A 19021-nucleotide genomic window follows, 5' to 3' on the forward strand; every position below is an offset into this window, starting at 1 on the left:
GAATTAGGTACTACTGTTAGGCGGATGAGCAAAATCCAAATTTTATAGATGAGTTCCACGTCCTACAAGACCGATCGGTTGAGGGACCAGCATTGCGTAGGAGTGACGCGATCTGGCGTAAGACAATGGCCTGCACTGGCCAGTTTGGTTCGGGTCGGCACGATGGTGTAGAACGTTTGAGGGTGCTAGCTAACCTTCCCTTCTGTGTGTGTGTTCCAGGGACTCGAGGAGACAGCTGTCCATTGACACCCGGCCCTTCAGGCCAGCCTCGGAGGGGAACCCCAGTGATGAACCTGACCCCCTGCCTGCCCACAGACAGGCCCTGGGAGAGAGGCTGTACCCCCGTGTCCACGCTATGCAGCCGGTACCTACCAGCTTTACAACAATCAAACGAGGGCATAAATTATAGTTAAATTATCTATCATCTGTAAATGCAGTATCCATTCATTATCTATTCTATAATGCGTTTTATTTTGTATATCACACACACACACACACACACACACCTATCAACAAGGAATACTGTATGTGATGGGTGGTGAATAAGTGAAAACCTCAGGACAGTCTACATAATGTGACTGACTGGTGTTGTTCCTTCCTCTCCAGGCGTTTGCCAGTAAGATCACAGGGATGCTGCTGGAGCTCTCCCCAGCCCAGCTGCTGTTGCTCCTGGCCAGTGAGGACTCTCTCAGGGCCAGGGTGGAGGAGGCCATGGAGCTGCTCATTGCACATGGAAGGTATAGTACAGTGTCCTATTCACCACTCTAATTTTGTTCTCAAATGGCACCCTACTCACAGTGCACTACTTTTGACCAGTGCCCCAAATGCTATATAGGGAATAGGGTGCCGTTTGGGACGCATCGTCACCCTACACAATTTCAAGGATGCCCTCTTGGCCAGGTCTCCCTTGTGAAAGTGTTTTTTTTTTTACCTCCAATAGGACAACCTGGTTTGATTAAAAATAAAGGATACACTGACTAAAACCCCTCTCTCCTTCCAAAGGGAAAATGGTGCTGACAGCATACTGGACCTGGGTCTCCTGGAGGCTCCTGAGAAAGCACAGGTAAGCTTCAGCTCTCTGTCTCCGGTCCCAGCATGCCTCAGCTCTGTGGTCCAGGAACACAAGTCATTAGACATGCCTGAGAGAAAGTTGTATGAAGAATAAAAGGAATGTGGCCTTCAGCCTTAGGACATTAATTTACTGGTTAGATTTCTCTGAATGTGGCTGTTTTTAGAGGTTTACTACAGCATAATATAAATATTCACCTCATGATCACCCACTGATATTATGCTCTAATAGTAAGTGCACTCCATCAACAGCAGGTGCATTTCAAGAGCAGCAAATTTGAATCCAAATAAATGTCAAAATTCAAATTTTTCAAACATACAACTATTTTACACCCTTTGAAAGATAAACATCTCCTTAATCTAACCACGTTTTACGATTTCAAAAAGGTTTTACGGCGAAAGCATAAATTTAGAGTATGTTAGGACAGTACATTTACAAGAGTTGTGTGTAATGTTTTGTCAATTCAAAGACAGGGTCACCAAAACCATAAAACCAGCTAAAATGATGCACTAACCTTTTACAATCTCCATCAGATGACACTCCTAGGACATTATGTTAGACAATGCATGCATTTTTAGTTCTATCAAGTTCATATTTATATCCAAAAACAGCGTTTTACTATGGCATTGATGTTGAGGAAATCGTTTCACTCCAATAACCGGCAGTCAAGTCAGCGTAACAAATTAAATAATTAAAATTAGAAAACATTGGTAAAATATTATATTGTCATTTAAAGAATTATAGATTTACATCTCTTGAACGCAATCAACTTGCCAGATTTAAAAATAACCTTACTGGGAAATCACACTTTGCAATAATCTGAGCACTGCGCCCAGAAAAATACGCGTTGCGATACAGACTAGCCGTCATGTTGGGGAGATCTAAAATCGAAAATACTATGTAAATAATCCATTACCTTTGATTCTCTTCATCAGATGTCACTTCCAGGTATCACAGGTCCATAACGAATGTAGTTTTGTTCAAAAAAGCTCATCATTTATGTCCAAAAATCTCCGTCTTGTTAGCACATGATCTAAGCCCGCCGGACTTCACTTCATGAACGAGGGGAAAAAATATATTTCCGTTCGTTCAAACATGTCAAACGTTGTATAGCATAAATCATTAGGGCCTTTTTTAACCAGAACATGAATAATATTCAAGGTGGACGAATGCATTCTCTTTTATAACGTATTGGAACGAGGGTACCCAACATGAACTCGCGCACCAGGTGTCTAATGGGCCATCATCGTTCCATGGCTCTTGTTCGGTCAGATCTCCCTCCAGAAGACTCAAAACACTTTGTAAAGGCTGGTGACATCTAGTGGAAGCAAAATATTCCTCAGCCCCTGTGTTTTTCAATGGCATAGGTTTAAAGGTAATACAACACATCAGGTATCCACTTCCTGTCAGAAAATGTCTCAGGGTTTTGCCTGCCAAATGAGTTCTGTTATACTCACAGACACCATTCAAACAGTTTTAGAAACTTTAGAGTGTTTTCTATCCATATATAATAAGTATATGCATATTCTAGTTACTGGGTAGGATTAGTAACCAGATTAAATCGGGTACATTTTTTTATCCAGCCGTGCAAATACTGCCCCCTAGCCCTAACAGGTTAATGTCAACATTTCAGCCTTAGCAACCTTTCTCAAGACCAGTCACTTATATTTTACTGGGTGGCACTGATTTTAATTATTTTACGCTGTAATAATATCATTTGTCAATTATTGTCAATTGTGAATAAAGTTCCTCATTTTCCTGGTTGTTGCAGCAGGAGAACCGTAAGCGTCATGGCTCCACCCGTAGTGTGGTGGACATGGAGCTGGACGACCCTGAAGACGGAGATGACAACGCTCCCCTGTTCTACCAGCCCGGGAAGAGAGGCTTCTACTCCCCCCGGCCCGGCAAGAACACGGAGGCCAGGCTCAACTGCTTCAGGAACATCGGCAGGTAAGTCCTAGTATCCAGTTTCCTTTATAGTGCAACCAGGACCCATAGGGAATAGGGGGCCATCTTGAGTGCAGCCAATATTTACTTGTATTCAGGGATAAAACAACTAAATATTATGTAGCCTACCTCAAAGAATTTCCAAGTATTTAATTTTAAAAAATCTATTTTTTTCTTCTCCAGAATACTAGGGCTGTGTCTGCTGCAGAATGAGCTCTGTCCAATTACCTTGAACAGACATGTCATCAAGGTGCTGCTCGGCAGAAAGGTAATGAGTACCACTGTTATATGGGCACTGTTGTACACTGCTATATGGAAACCGCTGTATCTGGACTTGTACACGGATATAGTTCTCATCAGTATGTGTGTGTCTGTGAGCAGGTGAACTGGCATGACTTTGCCTTCTTTGACCCGGTAATGTACGAGAGCCTGCGGCAGTTGATCCGTCACTCTCAGGCTGGAGAGGCGGAAGCTGTCTTTGCAGCCATGGACGTGGCCTTTGCCATAGACCTGTGTAAGGAGGAAGGGGCTGGACAGGTAAAGATAACTCATGGGGAGAATATTTCACATAGTCAACTCAGGAAGATTTTCAGTCCCGATTTTTAGTATATATATTTTTTTCGTTATATTCTTGCAATTGCCTCTGACTGCATGCTCTGGTTTTAATGCACTCTGTCACAACTGTCATTTCACTGTACTTGTGCATGCGACATTAAACATTTGAAACTGCAATGTTTTGCATTTATCAGAAGTTGACTGTTTTGAAAAGCCTTCTATTCTGCCGTCTAATTGTGACAGAATGTTATGAAACATGGCATTATATTATTAACATGCTGTCCATGGCTATATCAGGTGGAGCTGCTGTCAGGTGGGGTCAACATGCCTGTGACTCCTCTCAACGTTTACGAATACGTGAGAAAGTACGCCGAACACAGGATGCTGGTGGTTGCCGAGCAACCTCTTCATGTGAGTTGTACAGTAATGTCTCATGTAGCACTGTATACAAGTGAATTACCATTTTCTATAATAAGGGGAACCAAGTGGGGCATTCTGTATTGAGTTAGGTCTAAAGTTAGCCTGGTCCCAGATCTGTTTTTATTTTTGGCATGACAATGACCATAGGAGTTTCCAAAACAGAATATTGGACACCAGTCCAGTCTAAAGCTGGAGAAGGGATAAACCTAGATGTGTACAGGGACCATATTGTAGCGTGTACATGTATATGAAATCTCAGCTGATAAGAAAGGGAAGGGTGTGTACTGTAATGATGTTGACGTTTAATGTTAATACTGGTTTGTCTCTCTCAGGCGATGAGGAAGGGTCTGTTGGATGTCCTTCCTAAGAATGCCCTGGAGGACTTGACAGCTGAGGACTTCAGGCTGCTGGTCAACGGCTGTGGAGAGGTCAACGTGCAGATGCTCATCAGCTTCACTTCCTTCAATGATGAATCTGGTACAAAGACCTTGGCCCGTATTCACAAAGAATCTCAGAGTATGAGTGCTGATGTAGGATCAGTTTTGCCTTTTTGATCACAATGAATAAGATTATATGGACAGGGAGACCTGATCCTAGAACTGTAAAACCTGGATGTATTTAGTTTTCCTTTGGTTATTGATCCTCACCCTTACACTTTTTTAGCTATGCAGTTAAAAGTCTTGTAACAAAGTTTGTACTTTTACATGACTTAAATGTGTTTTGAGTTTATGGTTGATGATTGAGTCACTTATTTTTGTTATCCCACTGAATCTCAACAGGGGAAAATGCTGATAAGTTGTTGCAGTTTAAACGCTGGTTTTGGTCCATCGTGGAGAAGATGAGCATGACTGAGAGGCAAGATCTGGTAAGAAATTATTTTCACTACCTGATGCAGTCCCAGTTTATTACATGTCATTTTTATCTGCACGATCTCTAATATAAATTCCAATACAATCTGATTCCTCTCCATCTCTGCAGGTGTACTTCTGGACCTCCAGTCCGTCTCTGCCAGCCAGTGAGGAAGGCTTCCAGCCCATGCCCTCCATCACCATCAGGCCTCCGGACGACCAGCACCTGCCCACGGCCAACACCTGCATCTCGCGCCTCTACGTGCCACTCTACTCCTCCAAACAGATTCTAAAACAGAAACTCTTACTAGCCATTAAGACCAAGAACTTTGGTTTTGTGTAGAGGTTGACAAACATGTTTACCTGTTATGTAATATTTACCTAGTTCCATTTTTGTAGATTTGTTTTTTGTCTATACAATTTTATGGAATTTGAAGAAAATACAAAAATGCTGTCGCTCCCCTGGCGGTTATTTTGTTTGTGTTGTGAACACAGACAGCTTGTTCTTATTTTATTTTTAAGAAAAAAATTAGTTCTGAAGGTAATATACATTCCTGCATTGGCTTTGTAAAGTTGAAGCCCTCCGCTCTATTGGCTTAAAACTTTACTTCCCAGGAATTTGGCTCAACAGCAAACTGTGCCGAAGCTCAGCCAAAGAGGATCGCAGTAGAAGTATTTAAAAAGTAAAAGTATAAAAAAAACACTGTGATTATGATTTTGTTCCTTGCCCTAAACAGAATACTTACTATCACTGACAGTTCGCTGCTGCCTTGGTGGAAAGTAATTATTTTTCTTGTATAGGGGGAGTAGGGAATTTCAAAATAAACTTGGATGCAAATTATCTCTTTAGTCTCTTGATTGTTGTAGAATGTATTTCTGAATATGGTTTAAATCGATGACCTTCTCACAATAAGTGCTAGGCATGCTGATGACCTGGTTTTGAGAATTTAAGACTGCAATGATTTAGAATGTGCAAATACATCCAAGCATACAATAAAACAGGCCACACACTCCACTTGACCAGGTGGACAGCTAAGGTTCAGTTTGGTTCAAGATATGTGATTTACCATTGAGCATAGCTTTAAATCAAATATACTGATAACTAACCCCAATTAATCTGTTCTAGTCCAGGACCATCATTCTTTGTCTGTATGAGGAAATTCGTCATGATTTCAGAGGGACTCCTCCTTCCATGACGTTGCACCAATCGTAGAGCGGGATGCTGCTAAGCACTGCCTTTTTTTCTGTTGCTCCTTGAAATCAACCTTCTTGCTTTATCAGTGGGCAAGAAACCGGTTCATCAGTCATACGAGCTGGACACAGCTAGCTATACGACGGACTCAAATGTTACATGAGTGACAGCTAGCTAACGCGTTAGCGATGATCGTGGTTTTATTGTTTGCCCTGTCAACCGTTATTTTTAGCCAGCTAACGTTAACTTTTGTATATTCTGTCAATCATTGAGATCAACCCAAATGGCAGAGAACTGGCAGGACGCGACCAGTCAACAGGTCAAGTTGATAGCAGGTCGCCTGAATGAGCTTCTTTCCACTGGCCTAGACCTCTTGCACTCAGAACTCGGGGTGGATTTTGGAGTGAAGCCCGAGATTCCGCCATGGTTGATCTTCTTAGCAGCGTGCATTGGGCTCGTGCTAATGGTGGCTATGTGGGCCTCCGCATGTCGCGGGCTCTTAAAGAAGCGACCGACCATAATTGAAGTTGAGACCGTTGAAAGCACTAAACTAGCTCCTATCAAGGTGGCAAAAGCAGAGGAACCGAAAAAAAAGAAAAGAAAACCTACAGAAAAGGTAACGTTTTCAATGTTGGCTTACCAGCTAATTTTGACAGCTCTGTCACAGTGGCTAGCTAGTAGTAGCCGACATTCGCATGACTAGGCTAGCTAGATTAAACTGTCACATGAGCCAAACTAATATTTGTTTTTAAATTCAGCCTTGTCTTCTCCTTTGCCCCACAGAAATCACAGCCAAATGGTAGTGTAGTTGCTGAGCTACAAGAGGAAGTCAGAGCGACTGAAGAAGACAACCTGCCAGTAGTGCCACATCATTCTCCTCAAATCAAGACAGAAAAGGCTTCTGAGGTAGGCCTAATGTTGCTTGTAGAGGCAGATGCTTGTATGCTATCCTGGGAGACTAGTGAAAGAGTTTAATCTGTTGTATACAAAACAAAGTCCATTGTATGTAAAATAATTTCAGATCTGCTTGGTTATAGTTAACTACATAATATCCCAATTTCTGCACTAAACATGCCTTGAAGATGAGAACCGGCCTTATGGCGTTTGTAGTGGAGTTTTACTAGTGATGATGTGGCTTTTAGACTAGAGGCCTGCCTCCCTTAGGACGCTTACTGTCCTGTGACGTGCCGTGTCTGGTTGCCAGATTTTAATTTGCAGATGTAGCAAATCCTAAAGGATGGGACCGATGGCTTCCTTACTTAGCTAGTGTCAAGTGTGGACGTGTATGTGATTTCATTTGTTTATTTTGACCTAGCTTGACCGTGTTAACTTGATTGAGTGACTTTAATAACATGGGGTTTCAGTTCTAATGGTGCAGGGGGTGATGCATCTGTATGTTACCACTTTCCCTTTCTTTGCCTTGTAGCATTAATCCACCATACATGTTGAATTCTATATGTTTAGGTAAAGAAGACTAAGAAGAAGCCTAAACAGGCAGTAAAGGAGGCTAAGACGGCTTCTTCTCATGGCAAGGAATCAGAGGAAGGTATGTCATAAAGCACCACCACTAATATCACCAACTGTTTCAATCATTTGTGCCTAGCAAAATGCAGTTGGGACTTACATTTACAGATAATTATTACATCCTTGCAGAGAAATGTAAATTATTTTTATTTGTTAGACAAAATCAATCAATCATGCATTCATAGACTATCTGACCAGGATTATTTTTTTGGGGTGGGGAGCACTGCTCTAGGATCTGCGTTCTCCCTTTCCAAACTTACCTTAACATTAGCATTATTCCACAAGACGGATGGATCAGCTCCTAGAGAGATCACCTATGGTTACAAATATCGAGGCGGCTTATTATAATGCTTACCCTATAATGCACTAAATTCAGATTGTGCACATGTTACACCATGAAATGTATAGAAAAATGTATCGGTAGCTTACAAATAGCTAAATAAAACTAAATTGCATTAACATGAAATTGATTTCCATATCATTAAAATATATACAGTTGAAGTCGGAAGTTTACATACACCTATGCCAAATTCATTTAAACTCCGTTTAAACTCCTGACATTTAATCCAAGTAAAAATGTCCTGTTTTAGGTCAGTTAGGATCACCACTTTTATTTTAAGAATGTGAAATGTCAGAATAATAGTAGTGATTTATTTCAGCTTTTATTTATTTCATCACATTCCCAGTGGGTCAGAAGTTTACATACACTCAATTAGTATTTGGTAGCATTGCCTTTAAATTGTTTAACTTGGGTCAAACATTTTGGGTGGCCTTCCACAAGCTTCCCACAATAAGTTGGGTGAATTTTGGCCCATTCCTTCTGACAGAGCTGGTGTAACTGAGTCAGGTTTGTAGACCTTGCTCGCTCACACTTTTTCAGTTCTGCCCACAAATTTTCTATAGGATTGAGGTCGGCTTTTTGATGGCACTCCAATACCTTGACTTTCTTGTCCTTAAGCCATTTTGCCACAACTTTGGAAGCATGCTTGGGGTCATTGTCCATTTGGAAGACCCATTTGTGACCAAGCTTTAACTTCCTGACTGATGTCTTGAGATATTGCTTCAATATATCCACATCATTTTCTTTCCTCATGATGCCATCTATTTTGTGAAGTGCACCAGTCCCTCCTGCAGCAAAGCACCCCCACATCATGATGCTGCCACCCCTGTGCATCATGTTTGGGATGGTGTTCTTTGGCTTGCAAGCCTCCCCCTTTTTCCTCCAAACATAATGAAGGTCATTATGACCAAACAGTTCTATTTTCTTTCATCAGACAAGAGGACATTGCTCCAAAAAGTATGATCTTTGTCCCTATGTGCAGTTGTAAACCGTATTCTGGCTTTTTTATGGCGGTTTTGGAGCAGTGGCTTCTTCCTTGCTGAGCGGCCTTTCAGGTTATCTCGATATAGGACTCGTTTTACTGTGAATATAGATACTTTGTACCTGTTTCCTCCAGCATCTTCACAGGGTCCTTTGCTGCTGTTCTGGGATTGATTTGCACTTTTCGCGTCAAAGTACATTCATCTCTAGGAGACAGAACAGTGGTCTGAGGCAGTCGTTAAATAACGAGCATTTTCAAGAGCAACTTTAGATATGATGGTTTTGGGAAACAGCTTGGAGATGTAACGGTGTTCCTAAGAAGCTTTTAACGATGAACATAGTCTTGAGATGCTTTTGGGAAACCGGACCCAGAGCCTTGACATTCTAACAGTGGATTTGAACATGAGATGTAGGCCTATTTAACTTGCCCCATGTCTCTATCAGTATCAGGCACCTGGGAGACCAAGATCAGTAACAAGGAGAAGCGTGAGCAGCGCCGTAAAGACAAGACCACTGGTGACGGGTCAGGGAGCCCTGGAGGAGTGGATCCTCTGCATAGTACTCCTCCCACAGAGTCAACCAAGGCCAGCCCTAAAGCTGCAGCCCCTGGGTCTTGCTCTGAGAAGAAAGAAAAGAAGAAAGGTAAAGCTAGCTAGGTCTATTACCTTATGGTATACCTCTGCTGGCAAAAGGCTGCAGCTGAGCAAGCCTGAGCTTGGTTAAAGACTCACACACTTACACAAACCTTCTGTAAACAGCAGTGGTGTAAAAATACTTTAAAGTACTATACTTAAGTAGTTTTTTGGGGTATCTGTACTTTACGTTACTATTTATATTTTTGACTACTTTTACTTCACTACATTCCTTAAGAAAATATTGTAAAAACTCCTTACATTTTCCTTGACACCCAAAAGTGCTCGTTACATTTTGAATGCTTAGCAGGATGGGAAAATTGTCAAATTCACTCACTTATCAACCGAACATCCCTGGTCATCCCTACTGCTTCTGATCTGGCGGACACACTAAACACATGCTTTGTTTGTAAATTATATCTGAGTGTTGGAGTGTTCCTGGTTTTCTGTAAATGAAAAAAAACTAGAAAATGGTGCCATCTGGTTTGCGTAATATAAGGAATTTATACTTTTTATTTTTGATACTTAAGTATATTTTAAACCAAATACTTTTAGACATTTACTCAAGTAGAATTTTACTGGGTGACTTTTACTTGAGTAATTTTTTTTTTTTAAGGTTCTTTACTTTTACTGAAGTATGACAGTTGACCAGGTGGACAGCTAAGGTACTTTTTCCACCACTAGTAAACAGACTAATTTGGCATCCAGGGAGACTGCTACTCTCTGTCTTCTCCTGTTATTAAGTTCTGCTGGTTCCCTGTTGGTCAGACCTGCTATAAGTACAGACCCTGGAGGACTCTGAGCCCAGAGAGAGAGGTGCTGCTTGTCAACTGCTCTGTTTAGCCTAGAATCCAAACTGACATGCGTTTTACCACTGAAACAATAGAAACTGAGCATATCGCTTTGGATTCCAGCCTACTGCTCTTTTTGTGTTGACCTGCTATCCTTTTGCAAATAGAAAATATAAATGTATATGGAAATATAGCTACAGCCTTGTTATTTCCACAGGAGAATCCTCCAAAACCAAAGCTGAGAAAGCAGATGCTGCTGTTGCCGAAGTCAGACCTCAAGGTAAAAATATACATATCCATTAAAATTGGCATCTGATTAAGGGTTAGGAGAGAGGTTCATGAAAGGGTGAAATCAAATCATATCCCATTTTAAGAAAACAAATTAGCTACATGCTCTTACTTGTACAGTACTTGGTTGGAGTCCTTTTCTTTGGCACACTATTTAAAGTGGTGCCAATGTGTGGATGTTCTTGAAGGTTGTTAAATGTGTGTGTTGGTGTCAGCTATCAGCAGTGAGGAGGCTCCGGTAGTGACTGGAGAACGGCCTGACCTGGCTGTGACAGCCCAAGAGGCCCCAGCCCTTACCATTGTTCCTGATGAGGGGCACTGGACCACTTCTGAGAGCAACCAAGACACCGCTGTCTGGGGGCAGGAGACTGAAGGTAATGATAGTAGTAATATTTCCCTGGAATATACACTGCATATATACAGTGGCCAAAAGTTTTGAGAATGACACAAATATTAATTTCCACAAGGTTTGCTGCTTCAGTGTCTTTAGATGTTAGATGTTACTATGGAATACTGAAGTATAATTACAAGCATTTCATAAGTGTCAGGCTTTTATTGATAATTACATGAAGTTGATGCAAAGAGTCAATATTTGCAGTGTTGACCCTTCTTTTTCAAGACCTCTGCAATCTGCCCTGGCAAGCTGTCAATTAACTTCTGGGCCACATCCTGACTGATGGCAGCCCATTCTTGCATAATCAATGCTTGGAGTTTGTCAGAATTTGTGGGGTTTTGTTTGTCCACCCACCTCTTGAGGATTGACCAAGTTCTCAATGGGATTAAGGTCTGGGAAGTTTCCTGGCCATGGACCCAAAATATCGATGTTTTGTTCCCCGAGCCACTTAGTTATCACTTTTACCTTATAGCAAGGTTCTCCATCATGCTGGAAAAGGCATTGTTCTTCACCAAACTGTTCCTGGATAGTTGGGAGAAGTTGCTCTCGGAGGATGTGTTGGTACCATTCTTTAGTCATGGCTGTGTTCTTAGGCAAAATTGTGAGTGAGCCCACTCCCTTGGCTGAGAAGCAACCCCACACATGAATGGTCTCAGGATGCTTTACTGTCGGCATGACACAGGACTGATGGTAGCGCTCACCTTGTCTTCTCCGGACAAGCTTTTTTCCGGATGCCCCAAACAATCAAAGGGGATTCATCAGAGAAAATGACTTTACCCCAGTCCTCAGCAGTCCAATCCCTGTACCTTTTGCAGAACATCAGTCTGTCCCTGATGTTTTTCCTGGAGAGAAGTGGCTTATTTGCTGCCCTTGACACCAGGCCATCCTCCAAAAGTCTTCGCCTCACTGTGCGTGCAGATGCACTCACCTGCCTGCTGCCATTCCTGAGCAAGCTCTACTGGTGGTGCCCCGCTCCTGCAGCTGAATCAACTTTAGGAGACGTCCTGGCGCTTGCTGGACATTCTTGGGCGCCCTGAAGCCTTCACAACAATTGAACCGCTCTCCTTGAAGTTCTTGATCTTTAAAATGGTTAATTTAGGTACAATCTTATTGGCAGCAATATCCTTGCCTGTGAAGCCCTTTTTTTGCAAAGCAATGAAGATGGCATGTGTTTCCTTGCAGGTGAACATGGTTGACAGAGGAAGAATAATGATTCCAAGCACCACCCTCCTTTTGAAGCTTCCAGTCTGTTATTCAAACTCAATCTGCATGACAGAGTGATCTCCAGCCTTGTCCTCGTCAACACTCACACCTGTGTTAACGAGAGAATCACTGAGATGTCAGCTGGTCCTTTTGTGGCAGGGCTGAAATGCAGTGGAAATGTTTTTGGGGGATTCAGTTATATTTGCATGGCAAAGAGGGACTTTGCAATTCATCTGATCACTCTTCATAACATTCTGGACTATATGCAAATTGCCATCATACAAACTGAGGCAGCAGACTTTGAAAATTCATATTTGTGTCATTCTCAACTTTTGGCCACGACTGTACATATAATCAAATCAAACTTTATTTGTCATATGCAGGGGATACAGAAAAGTATACTCAGTATAATTACATTTTTACTGGCAGGAGTTTTTTCACTGAGGTTTTATATTGTAATGTTGTGTTAGGAGGATGAACTGTCAATTTTGCGGGGATAACATCAGGTAATGGACTGACTGTTCTTTGTATACTCCTGGTGTAGGATCACCTTTTGGCCTCTAGATGGCATGGTTTACAGTACAGACAAGTATACTGCCCTAAAGGCAAAATGCACAAACTATGAATTTGGTCAAAATATTTGATCTGTTGTAATGGCCAGGTATATTATCTGATTTAATGTGGTATTTAGCTTTCTGACACAAGAACAATCCAGTTAAACCGAATATATCATGGAGTGACAGAAAAAGACTGAAGTCAGATTTTGCAGTAAAAAAATAAAAATAATTAGTTACTGTGTTTTGTCTTTGTAGGGCAGTATAGATATTTAATCAGATTGTATAATATGGAAAAAATGAACTATTAAAGGATTAAAAAAAAATCATATGTCAATATTAGTTTGAGTGTATTGGTGATGGTCTGCCATTAAGCCAAGTCGTTGTGTGCTCTGTCTAAAAACAATTATCATGTGCTTTCACCCATGGAATTAGCTGTTAGGGGTTCAAAGGTTAGGGGGGTGGGATGACCTGAAATATTCTGCTTTCACAAAATGTTATGCTGTTTTCAAATGAAACACAATACCTTGCTCTTGTTAAAGCTTTTAGACGTGATTTGTTTTTAGAACCCCAGCTGCTGTGTCCCAGCCAGCCTAAGCCCCAAGTGGAAGACGAGTCGTCTGGTCTGAGTAAGTAAAACAAACCTTTACACTGGCAATAAAAGTCATAGAGCAGGGATTAGATAACCAATTACGTGCCACGCCCTGTTCTATCTTGATCACAAAATGAGTAGCTATACGGGTTGCAAGGTGGTCTGTAGATCAGTGATTCTGCACAGTCCAACTGCATTGTAGTCAGGAGACTGCTGTAGGAGTGAAATTCATCATCTCTGTCTTTACCATGTGTTGTAAAGGTGTGTATTTGTGATGTGTTTTAACTAGAGCTTTCCTTTTGGATGTGTTTTCAGATGGTGAAGGGTCTGCTGATGCAGCGGACGGGGGCTCTGCCTGGAATAACCCAGGGGAGGGGTGGGGGAACTATGGGGAACTCCCTGCTCCAGTAGGGGCTGCCCTCGAGGAGCCCCTGCCAGAGACAGTCAAGGTAGTCTTTTTAGGTGCCCCTCACAAGAGGTTTCTAACATCAAGGGCCTGTTCCTGGTTAAATAAATAACATGCTTTATATTTAAATACTCTAAATATAATCTGGGGAAGTTGAGGAGAGAAAGAAACCATCTCCAGAGATTTTCCTGGTTAAACAGGACATTTCATCATGGAGAGAGATGTCAGGGATTTTATTTAAATGTTGCATTTAAAAACCTCTAATGCCTCCTTACCTATTACCTTACCTCCTTATGCATATGTGAGGATAGACTGACTGGTAGTGTGCACTACATTCTTGAAATGGAACTAGTTTGACTGCAGTGCAACAGTTGCTTGTAAAGAGACCATGCTCTAACCTCTACAAGGTTCTGCACGGAGTAATATTAGTGATTTGGGGATTTTCATTTTAAAAGCCTCTGACGAACAAAACTGCACATTTGAATATCAGGAGCCTTCTCATGTATAAACAATATCTGCTGCTTACTGTACGAGCTCCCCTTATTATTTTGACTTTTTAAGCTCAAGTTGGGGAAAGGTTGTGCAGTCTAGATCTGTCAAATATTTGATTTAGTTTTGTACTTTGAATGTTGTTTCACAGCAGGTATCTGATGAAGAGAGAGAAACTGCTGAGCCTGCCGCTGATGGAACTGGTAAATCTAAGAAGAAGAAGAAGAAGAAGAAGAAGCCAGCTGAAGATGCTGTAGTTACTGGCCAGGTAACACCGTAGACTAACCACTTACTGGAATTCCTCCTTAACAACATTACAATGTTACTATAGTGATTAGTCTTATTACACAGGAATAGAGCAACTTAATTTAAACTGTTACCATCACTCATTAGAACTATATTGCTGAGTCCCTCATTGGGTCATTGCTACCTGTGACCTTCCTGATTGGTTCATATTTGGTCTGTCTGTTATTGACAGGAGTCAGAGGAGCCAAGTAAAAAGGTTGTTACTGAGGCCAAGGTGAAGAAGCAGCCAATCCAGGAGCCTGCTGCTCCTACTGTCCAGGCTGTCAACGCTGCTGCTGTGAAGGTTGGTGACACTGTTCTATTGACCTCAATGTCTGGGTCTCAAATGGCACCCTATTCCCTAAGAGTGTACTACTTTTGACTAGGGCTCGTAAGGACAATAAAGGAAATAGGGTGCCATTTGGGGCACTATTTCTATCTGTTTAGGGGATGCCTGTTGGCCCAAGAGCACCCCCAGAGGCAGAAGTTCTTTATAGCCTCTTTAATCCCTAGGTTTCTTCTTCCTGCAGGCAAGAGTGGAGCAACCAGTGGTGGTTCAGAACACAGCCCCCATCACACAAGTGCCACCCCAACCCGCAGAGACAAAGCCTACTGCCAAGCAGAACAGTTTACCTGCTCCAACACATAGTAAGTGTATCAGAACTAAATGTGGATCACACTGGAGTCTGGTCTAGTGGTAGTGCTGCAGACCCTGGACTACGTATCTCCGCCAGCAGCTGGGGTCCGATCCCTGCGTACACCTTACTTCACTTTATACTTTCCTCTATTCTGTATCCCCACTCATTCCTTACTATACTATGATCACAATATTAATATTAAAGAAGGAATAGCCTACCCTTGCCCTCAAACCATTCAGATCTAGACATAATAGTGGGCTGCTTGGTGGTGTTTCTGGGCAGGGCTGCCATGTTGTGTGATTGACTGGGCCACCAAGCTGCCTGCTCACCTTCCTCCTCCTTACCAGATGTCGTCCCCTAGTTGTGGCAACATGTAGCTATTAATTTCTGGAGGCGTAGGAAGCAGCTAGGCCAGGTTATTACTACCAGATGTCCCTCTCTCCATTAAGTTTGATTGGCTATCCCAGCTCTGAACTAGCGCAGCTCTGAACTAGCGCATCAGCCCTTCTTTTTAATGTATCAATCATACGGTTGTAAAATTTCGGTAAGTTTCCCAAAATTCTCAGGATTTCCTGAAATCCTATTTAGAAGATTCCTGGAATTAATTTTGGATTAAGAAGGAAGTCCGAGAATCGTCCAACGAGGGGAAGTTACAGAAATGTTGCAACCCTAAAAACACAAGGCTGTATACAGGCAGGGCTGTTCTCTCAGCCTCCACTCAAACTTCTCTACAGCTGCACTGTTTCTCAATCCACTCCCGCAGGACTACACCTCCACGGGGTTGCACCTTTTTGTTCCACTCCAGTTAATATCCAAGCTAGAGGTTGACTAATTAATCGGGATGGCCGATTTAATTAGGGCTGATTTTTCAAGTTTTCATAACAATCGGTAATCTGCATTTTTTTGGGCACCGATTATGGCCGATTACATTGCGCTCCACGAGGAGACTGCGTGGCAGGCTGACTACTTGTTACGCAAGTGCAGCAAGGAGCCAAGGTAAGTTGCTAGCTAGCATTAAACTTATCTTATAAAAAAACTATCAATCTTAACATAATCACTAGTTGGCTACACATGGTTGATATTACTAGTTTATCTAGCTTGTCGTGCGTTGCGTATAATCGATGCGGTGCCTGTTAATTTATCATCGAACAGCCTACTTCGCCAAACGGGTGGTGATTTAACAATCGCATTTGTGAAAAAAGTACCTAACCATAAACATCAATGCCTTTCTTTAAAATCAATACACAAGTATATAGTTAATATTGCCTGATAACATGAATTTCTTTTAACTTGGGAAATAGTCACTTTTCTTGCGTTCTGTGCAAGCAGCGTCGGGGTATATGCAGCAGTTTGGGCTGCCTGGCTCGTTGCGAACTGTGTGAAAACACTTTCTTCCTAACAAAGACCGTAATTAATTTTCCAGAATTGTTCATAATTATGACATAACATTGAAGGTTGTGCAATGTAACAGCAATATTTAGACTTAGGGATGCCACCCATTAGATAAAATACGGAACGGTTCCGTATTTCACTGAAAGAATAAAAGTTTTGTTTTCTAAATGATAGTTTCCGGATTTGAACATATTAATCACTTAAAGCTCGTATTTCTGTGTATTATTATATTCTAATTAAGTCTATGATTTGATAGAGCAGTCTGACTGAGCGGTGGTAGGCAGCAGCAGGCTCGTAAGCATTCATTCAAACAGCACTTTCCTGCATTTGTCAGCAGCTCTTCGCTGTGCTTCAAGCATTGCACTGTTTATGACTTCAAGCCTATCAACTCCCAAGATTAGGCTGGCAATACTATAGTGCCTATAAGAACATCCAATAGTCAAAGGTATATGAAATACAAATGGTATAGAGAGAAATATACCTATAATTCCTATAATAACTACAACCTAAAACTTCTTACCTGCGAATATTGAAGACTCATGTTAAAAGGAACCACCAGCTTTCATATGTTCTCATGTTCTGAGCAACGTACTTAAATGTTAGCTTTTTTACATGGCACATATTGCACTTTTACTTTCTTCTCCAACACTTTTGCATTATTTAAACCAAATTGAACATGTTTCATTATTTGAGACTAAATTGATTTTGATGTATTATATTAAGTTAAAATAAGTTTTCATTCAGTATTGTTGTAATTGTCATTATTATATTTATTTATTTATATTAAATTAAATAAATAAACAAATTAAAATCGACCGATTAATCGGTATCGGCTTTTTTTGGTCATCCAATAATCGGTATCTGCTTTAAAAAAATCATAATCGGTCGACCTCTAATCCAAGCCCTTGATTGGATGATTTAGGTGGTAGTACTGGGCTAGAACAAAAATGTTCACTCCCTGGTGATCCTTCTGGAATGGATTCTACACACTTCCTTGTTCTAAAGTCTTATTTGTTTCTGTTTTTTATTTTTTACAACCTGTATCTTGTCTTAAGTCTTACAATATGGGACTCCTATCTCCCTGTGCGTTTTCCCCCATAGAAAAACCTGAAGAGAGCCAGCCTTCCAAACCAGTGATGAAGAAGAAGCGGGCAAGAAGAGAAACATGAATTGGAGTCATGAACATGAAGTGTAATGCAAAATACTTTGGATAAAACAACAGCTGTTCATCCTGTTTGTGCAACATTTAAATCCTTGCCCTTTTAAATTTTTTAAAAAAAACGGCCATCTTCATGTCCAAAATGCAGCCTGGTCAAGCAGACTGGATCTAGATTAACTGTAAAGCTAAATTCTGCGATTCTGATCAATATCGTAGTGTGGGCACACATGAAAACTGTTTTCCAATTCCAATGAATCTTTCGAACGATCATGTTTGAATAGACATCTAGAAAATGACTAATAAATCCTGATTTAATAGTGATTGGGATGTTGTGGCTTTGAGATTAATATTATAGAGGAAGGGTCAGCTGAGTCACGTTAACATTACAGGCCTTTATTCTGCAGTCTTTGTTTGCTGTTTATATCGTTAACCATATTGGTGCAGTGACTCATACTCAAAAGGTCAAGTCCAACACTATAGGGTTGTGTTCAATAGGACACATGGTAGCAAACCGCTTTGAAAGGGATAAACTAAATAAGCGATTGCTATCTGACAAGTTCAGGTAGTCCTCCCCGTTTCAGTCCATGTCGTAGTGTTTGGTGCCTAATGAACACGACCCAAGAGAATCATGTTTAGCATTTGGATGCAGGTGGTGTTAGTGGTATCTCTGCTGTACATGGAAAAGAGACATACTTTCAGTTACTTGCTGTTATTTTGACCATCAGTGTTGTGCTCAGATGTGTAGTTGCTTCTACCATTGATGGCTGTGTTGTCCTGTCCACCCGTGGTTGATGATTCAAAAGTCCTATACCTTTTGTAACCTCTTTGTAATAAAAACGCTTCAAGCCATATGTAAAAATAATACAAAATAAAGGCCCTTTTCTATTTTATGATTTGTCTATTTCTATTGTTTTCCCATTAATCAGTTAACTCTATTTTTCAGGGGGGGGGGGGGCTACTGACTGTGTAGTGTTTAGTCCTGCTGTAGACAGGATGGTTTCAAACTGCTTTAATCAATGATGTACTTGTAATGATTCAGTAATCAGGAATACAATTTGATGCCTTAATTGGTTGGGTAATGTAGGCATGTGCTCTACCAACAGTTTTAATGTATTGTGTTCTATGTTGGACCATGTTTATTCTGCACCCTGAATCTTTCTCCACTTGTCTTTCTTCCTCTGGAAATGTGAATTGCTTCCATTTCTCCTGATTGGGGACAGTAATGTCTGTTGAATTATTTAAATTGTTTGATACTTGTCCTTTACCTCTGTCTTTATTGTCAGAATGTTCCAAATGCAATAGACTCAAATATGCCCTTTTAT

At 41.2% G+C, this 19021-nt stretch overlaps 2 protein-coding genes across 31 annotated transcripts in view; both read left to right on the top strand.

Moving 5' to 3' along the window:
• The window catches only part of LOC106605530 (E3 ubiquitin-protein ligase UBR5), a 46633-nt gene extending 40953 nt beyond the window's left edge, over positions 1-5680 (top strand). For 22 of the 29 annotated variants that reach the window (XM_045718583.1, XM_045718603.1, XM_045718589.1 and 19 more), the window contains 10 exons: positions 220-364; positions 607-737; positions 1003-1063; positions 2838-3019; positions 3200-3284; positions 3398-3553; positions 3869-3982; positions 4324-4507; positions 4771-4856; positions 4970-5680. In XM_045718583.1, coding sequence (XP_045574539.1) covers positions 220-364; positions 607-737; positions 1003-1063; positions 2838-3019; positions 3200-3284; positions 3398-3553; positions 3869-3982; positions 4324-4507; positions 4771-4856; positions 4970-5182 — 1357 coding nt within the window. In that variant the 3' untranslated portion in view covers positions 5183-5680. The remainder of the gene's footprint in view (positions 1-219; positions 365-606; positions 738-1002; positions 1064-2837; positions 3020-3199; positions 3285-3397; positions 3554-3868; positions 3983-4323; positions 4508-4770; positions 4857-4969) is intronic. The other 7 variants (XM_045718609.1, XM_045718610.1, XM_014201295.2 and 4 more) reach the window with 3 other exon arrangements.
• Positions 5681-6092: 412 nt separating this feature from the next.
• On the top strand, positions 6093-18589 carry LOC106605532 (protein LYRIC). 2 transcript variants are annotated; one of them, XM_014201296.2, is made up of 12 exons: positions 6093-6647; positions 6815-6937; positions 7496-7577; positions 9321-9518; positions 10517-10579; positions 10803-10961; positions 13305-13367; positions 13646-13779; positions 14377-14493; positions 14704-14814; positions 15041-15158; positions 17642-18589. In XM_014201296.2, the coding sequence occupies exons 1-12, from the start codon at positions 6315-6317 to the stop codon at positions 17707-17709; spliced, it is 1569 nt and encodes a 522-aa protein (XP_014056771.1). In that variant the 5' UTR covers positions 6093-6314; the 3' UTR covers positions 17710-18589. The 2 variants fall into 2 exon arrangements, with proteins under 2 accessions (XP_014056771.1, XP_014056772.1); XM_014201297.2 differs by having other exon boundaries at positions 14380-14493.
• Positions 18590-19021: the final 432 nt, after the last annotated feature.

This window comes from Salmo salar, chromosome ssa05, assembly GCF_905237065.1.
Source record: "Salmo salar chromosome ssa05, Ssal_v3.1, whole genome shotgun sequence".
Lineage (NCBI taxonomy): Eukaryota > Metazoa > Chordata > Actinopteri > Salmoniformes > Salmonidae > Salmo > Salmo salar.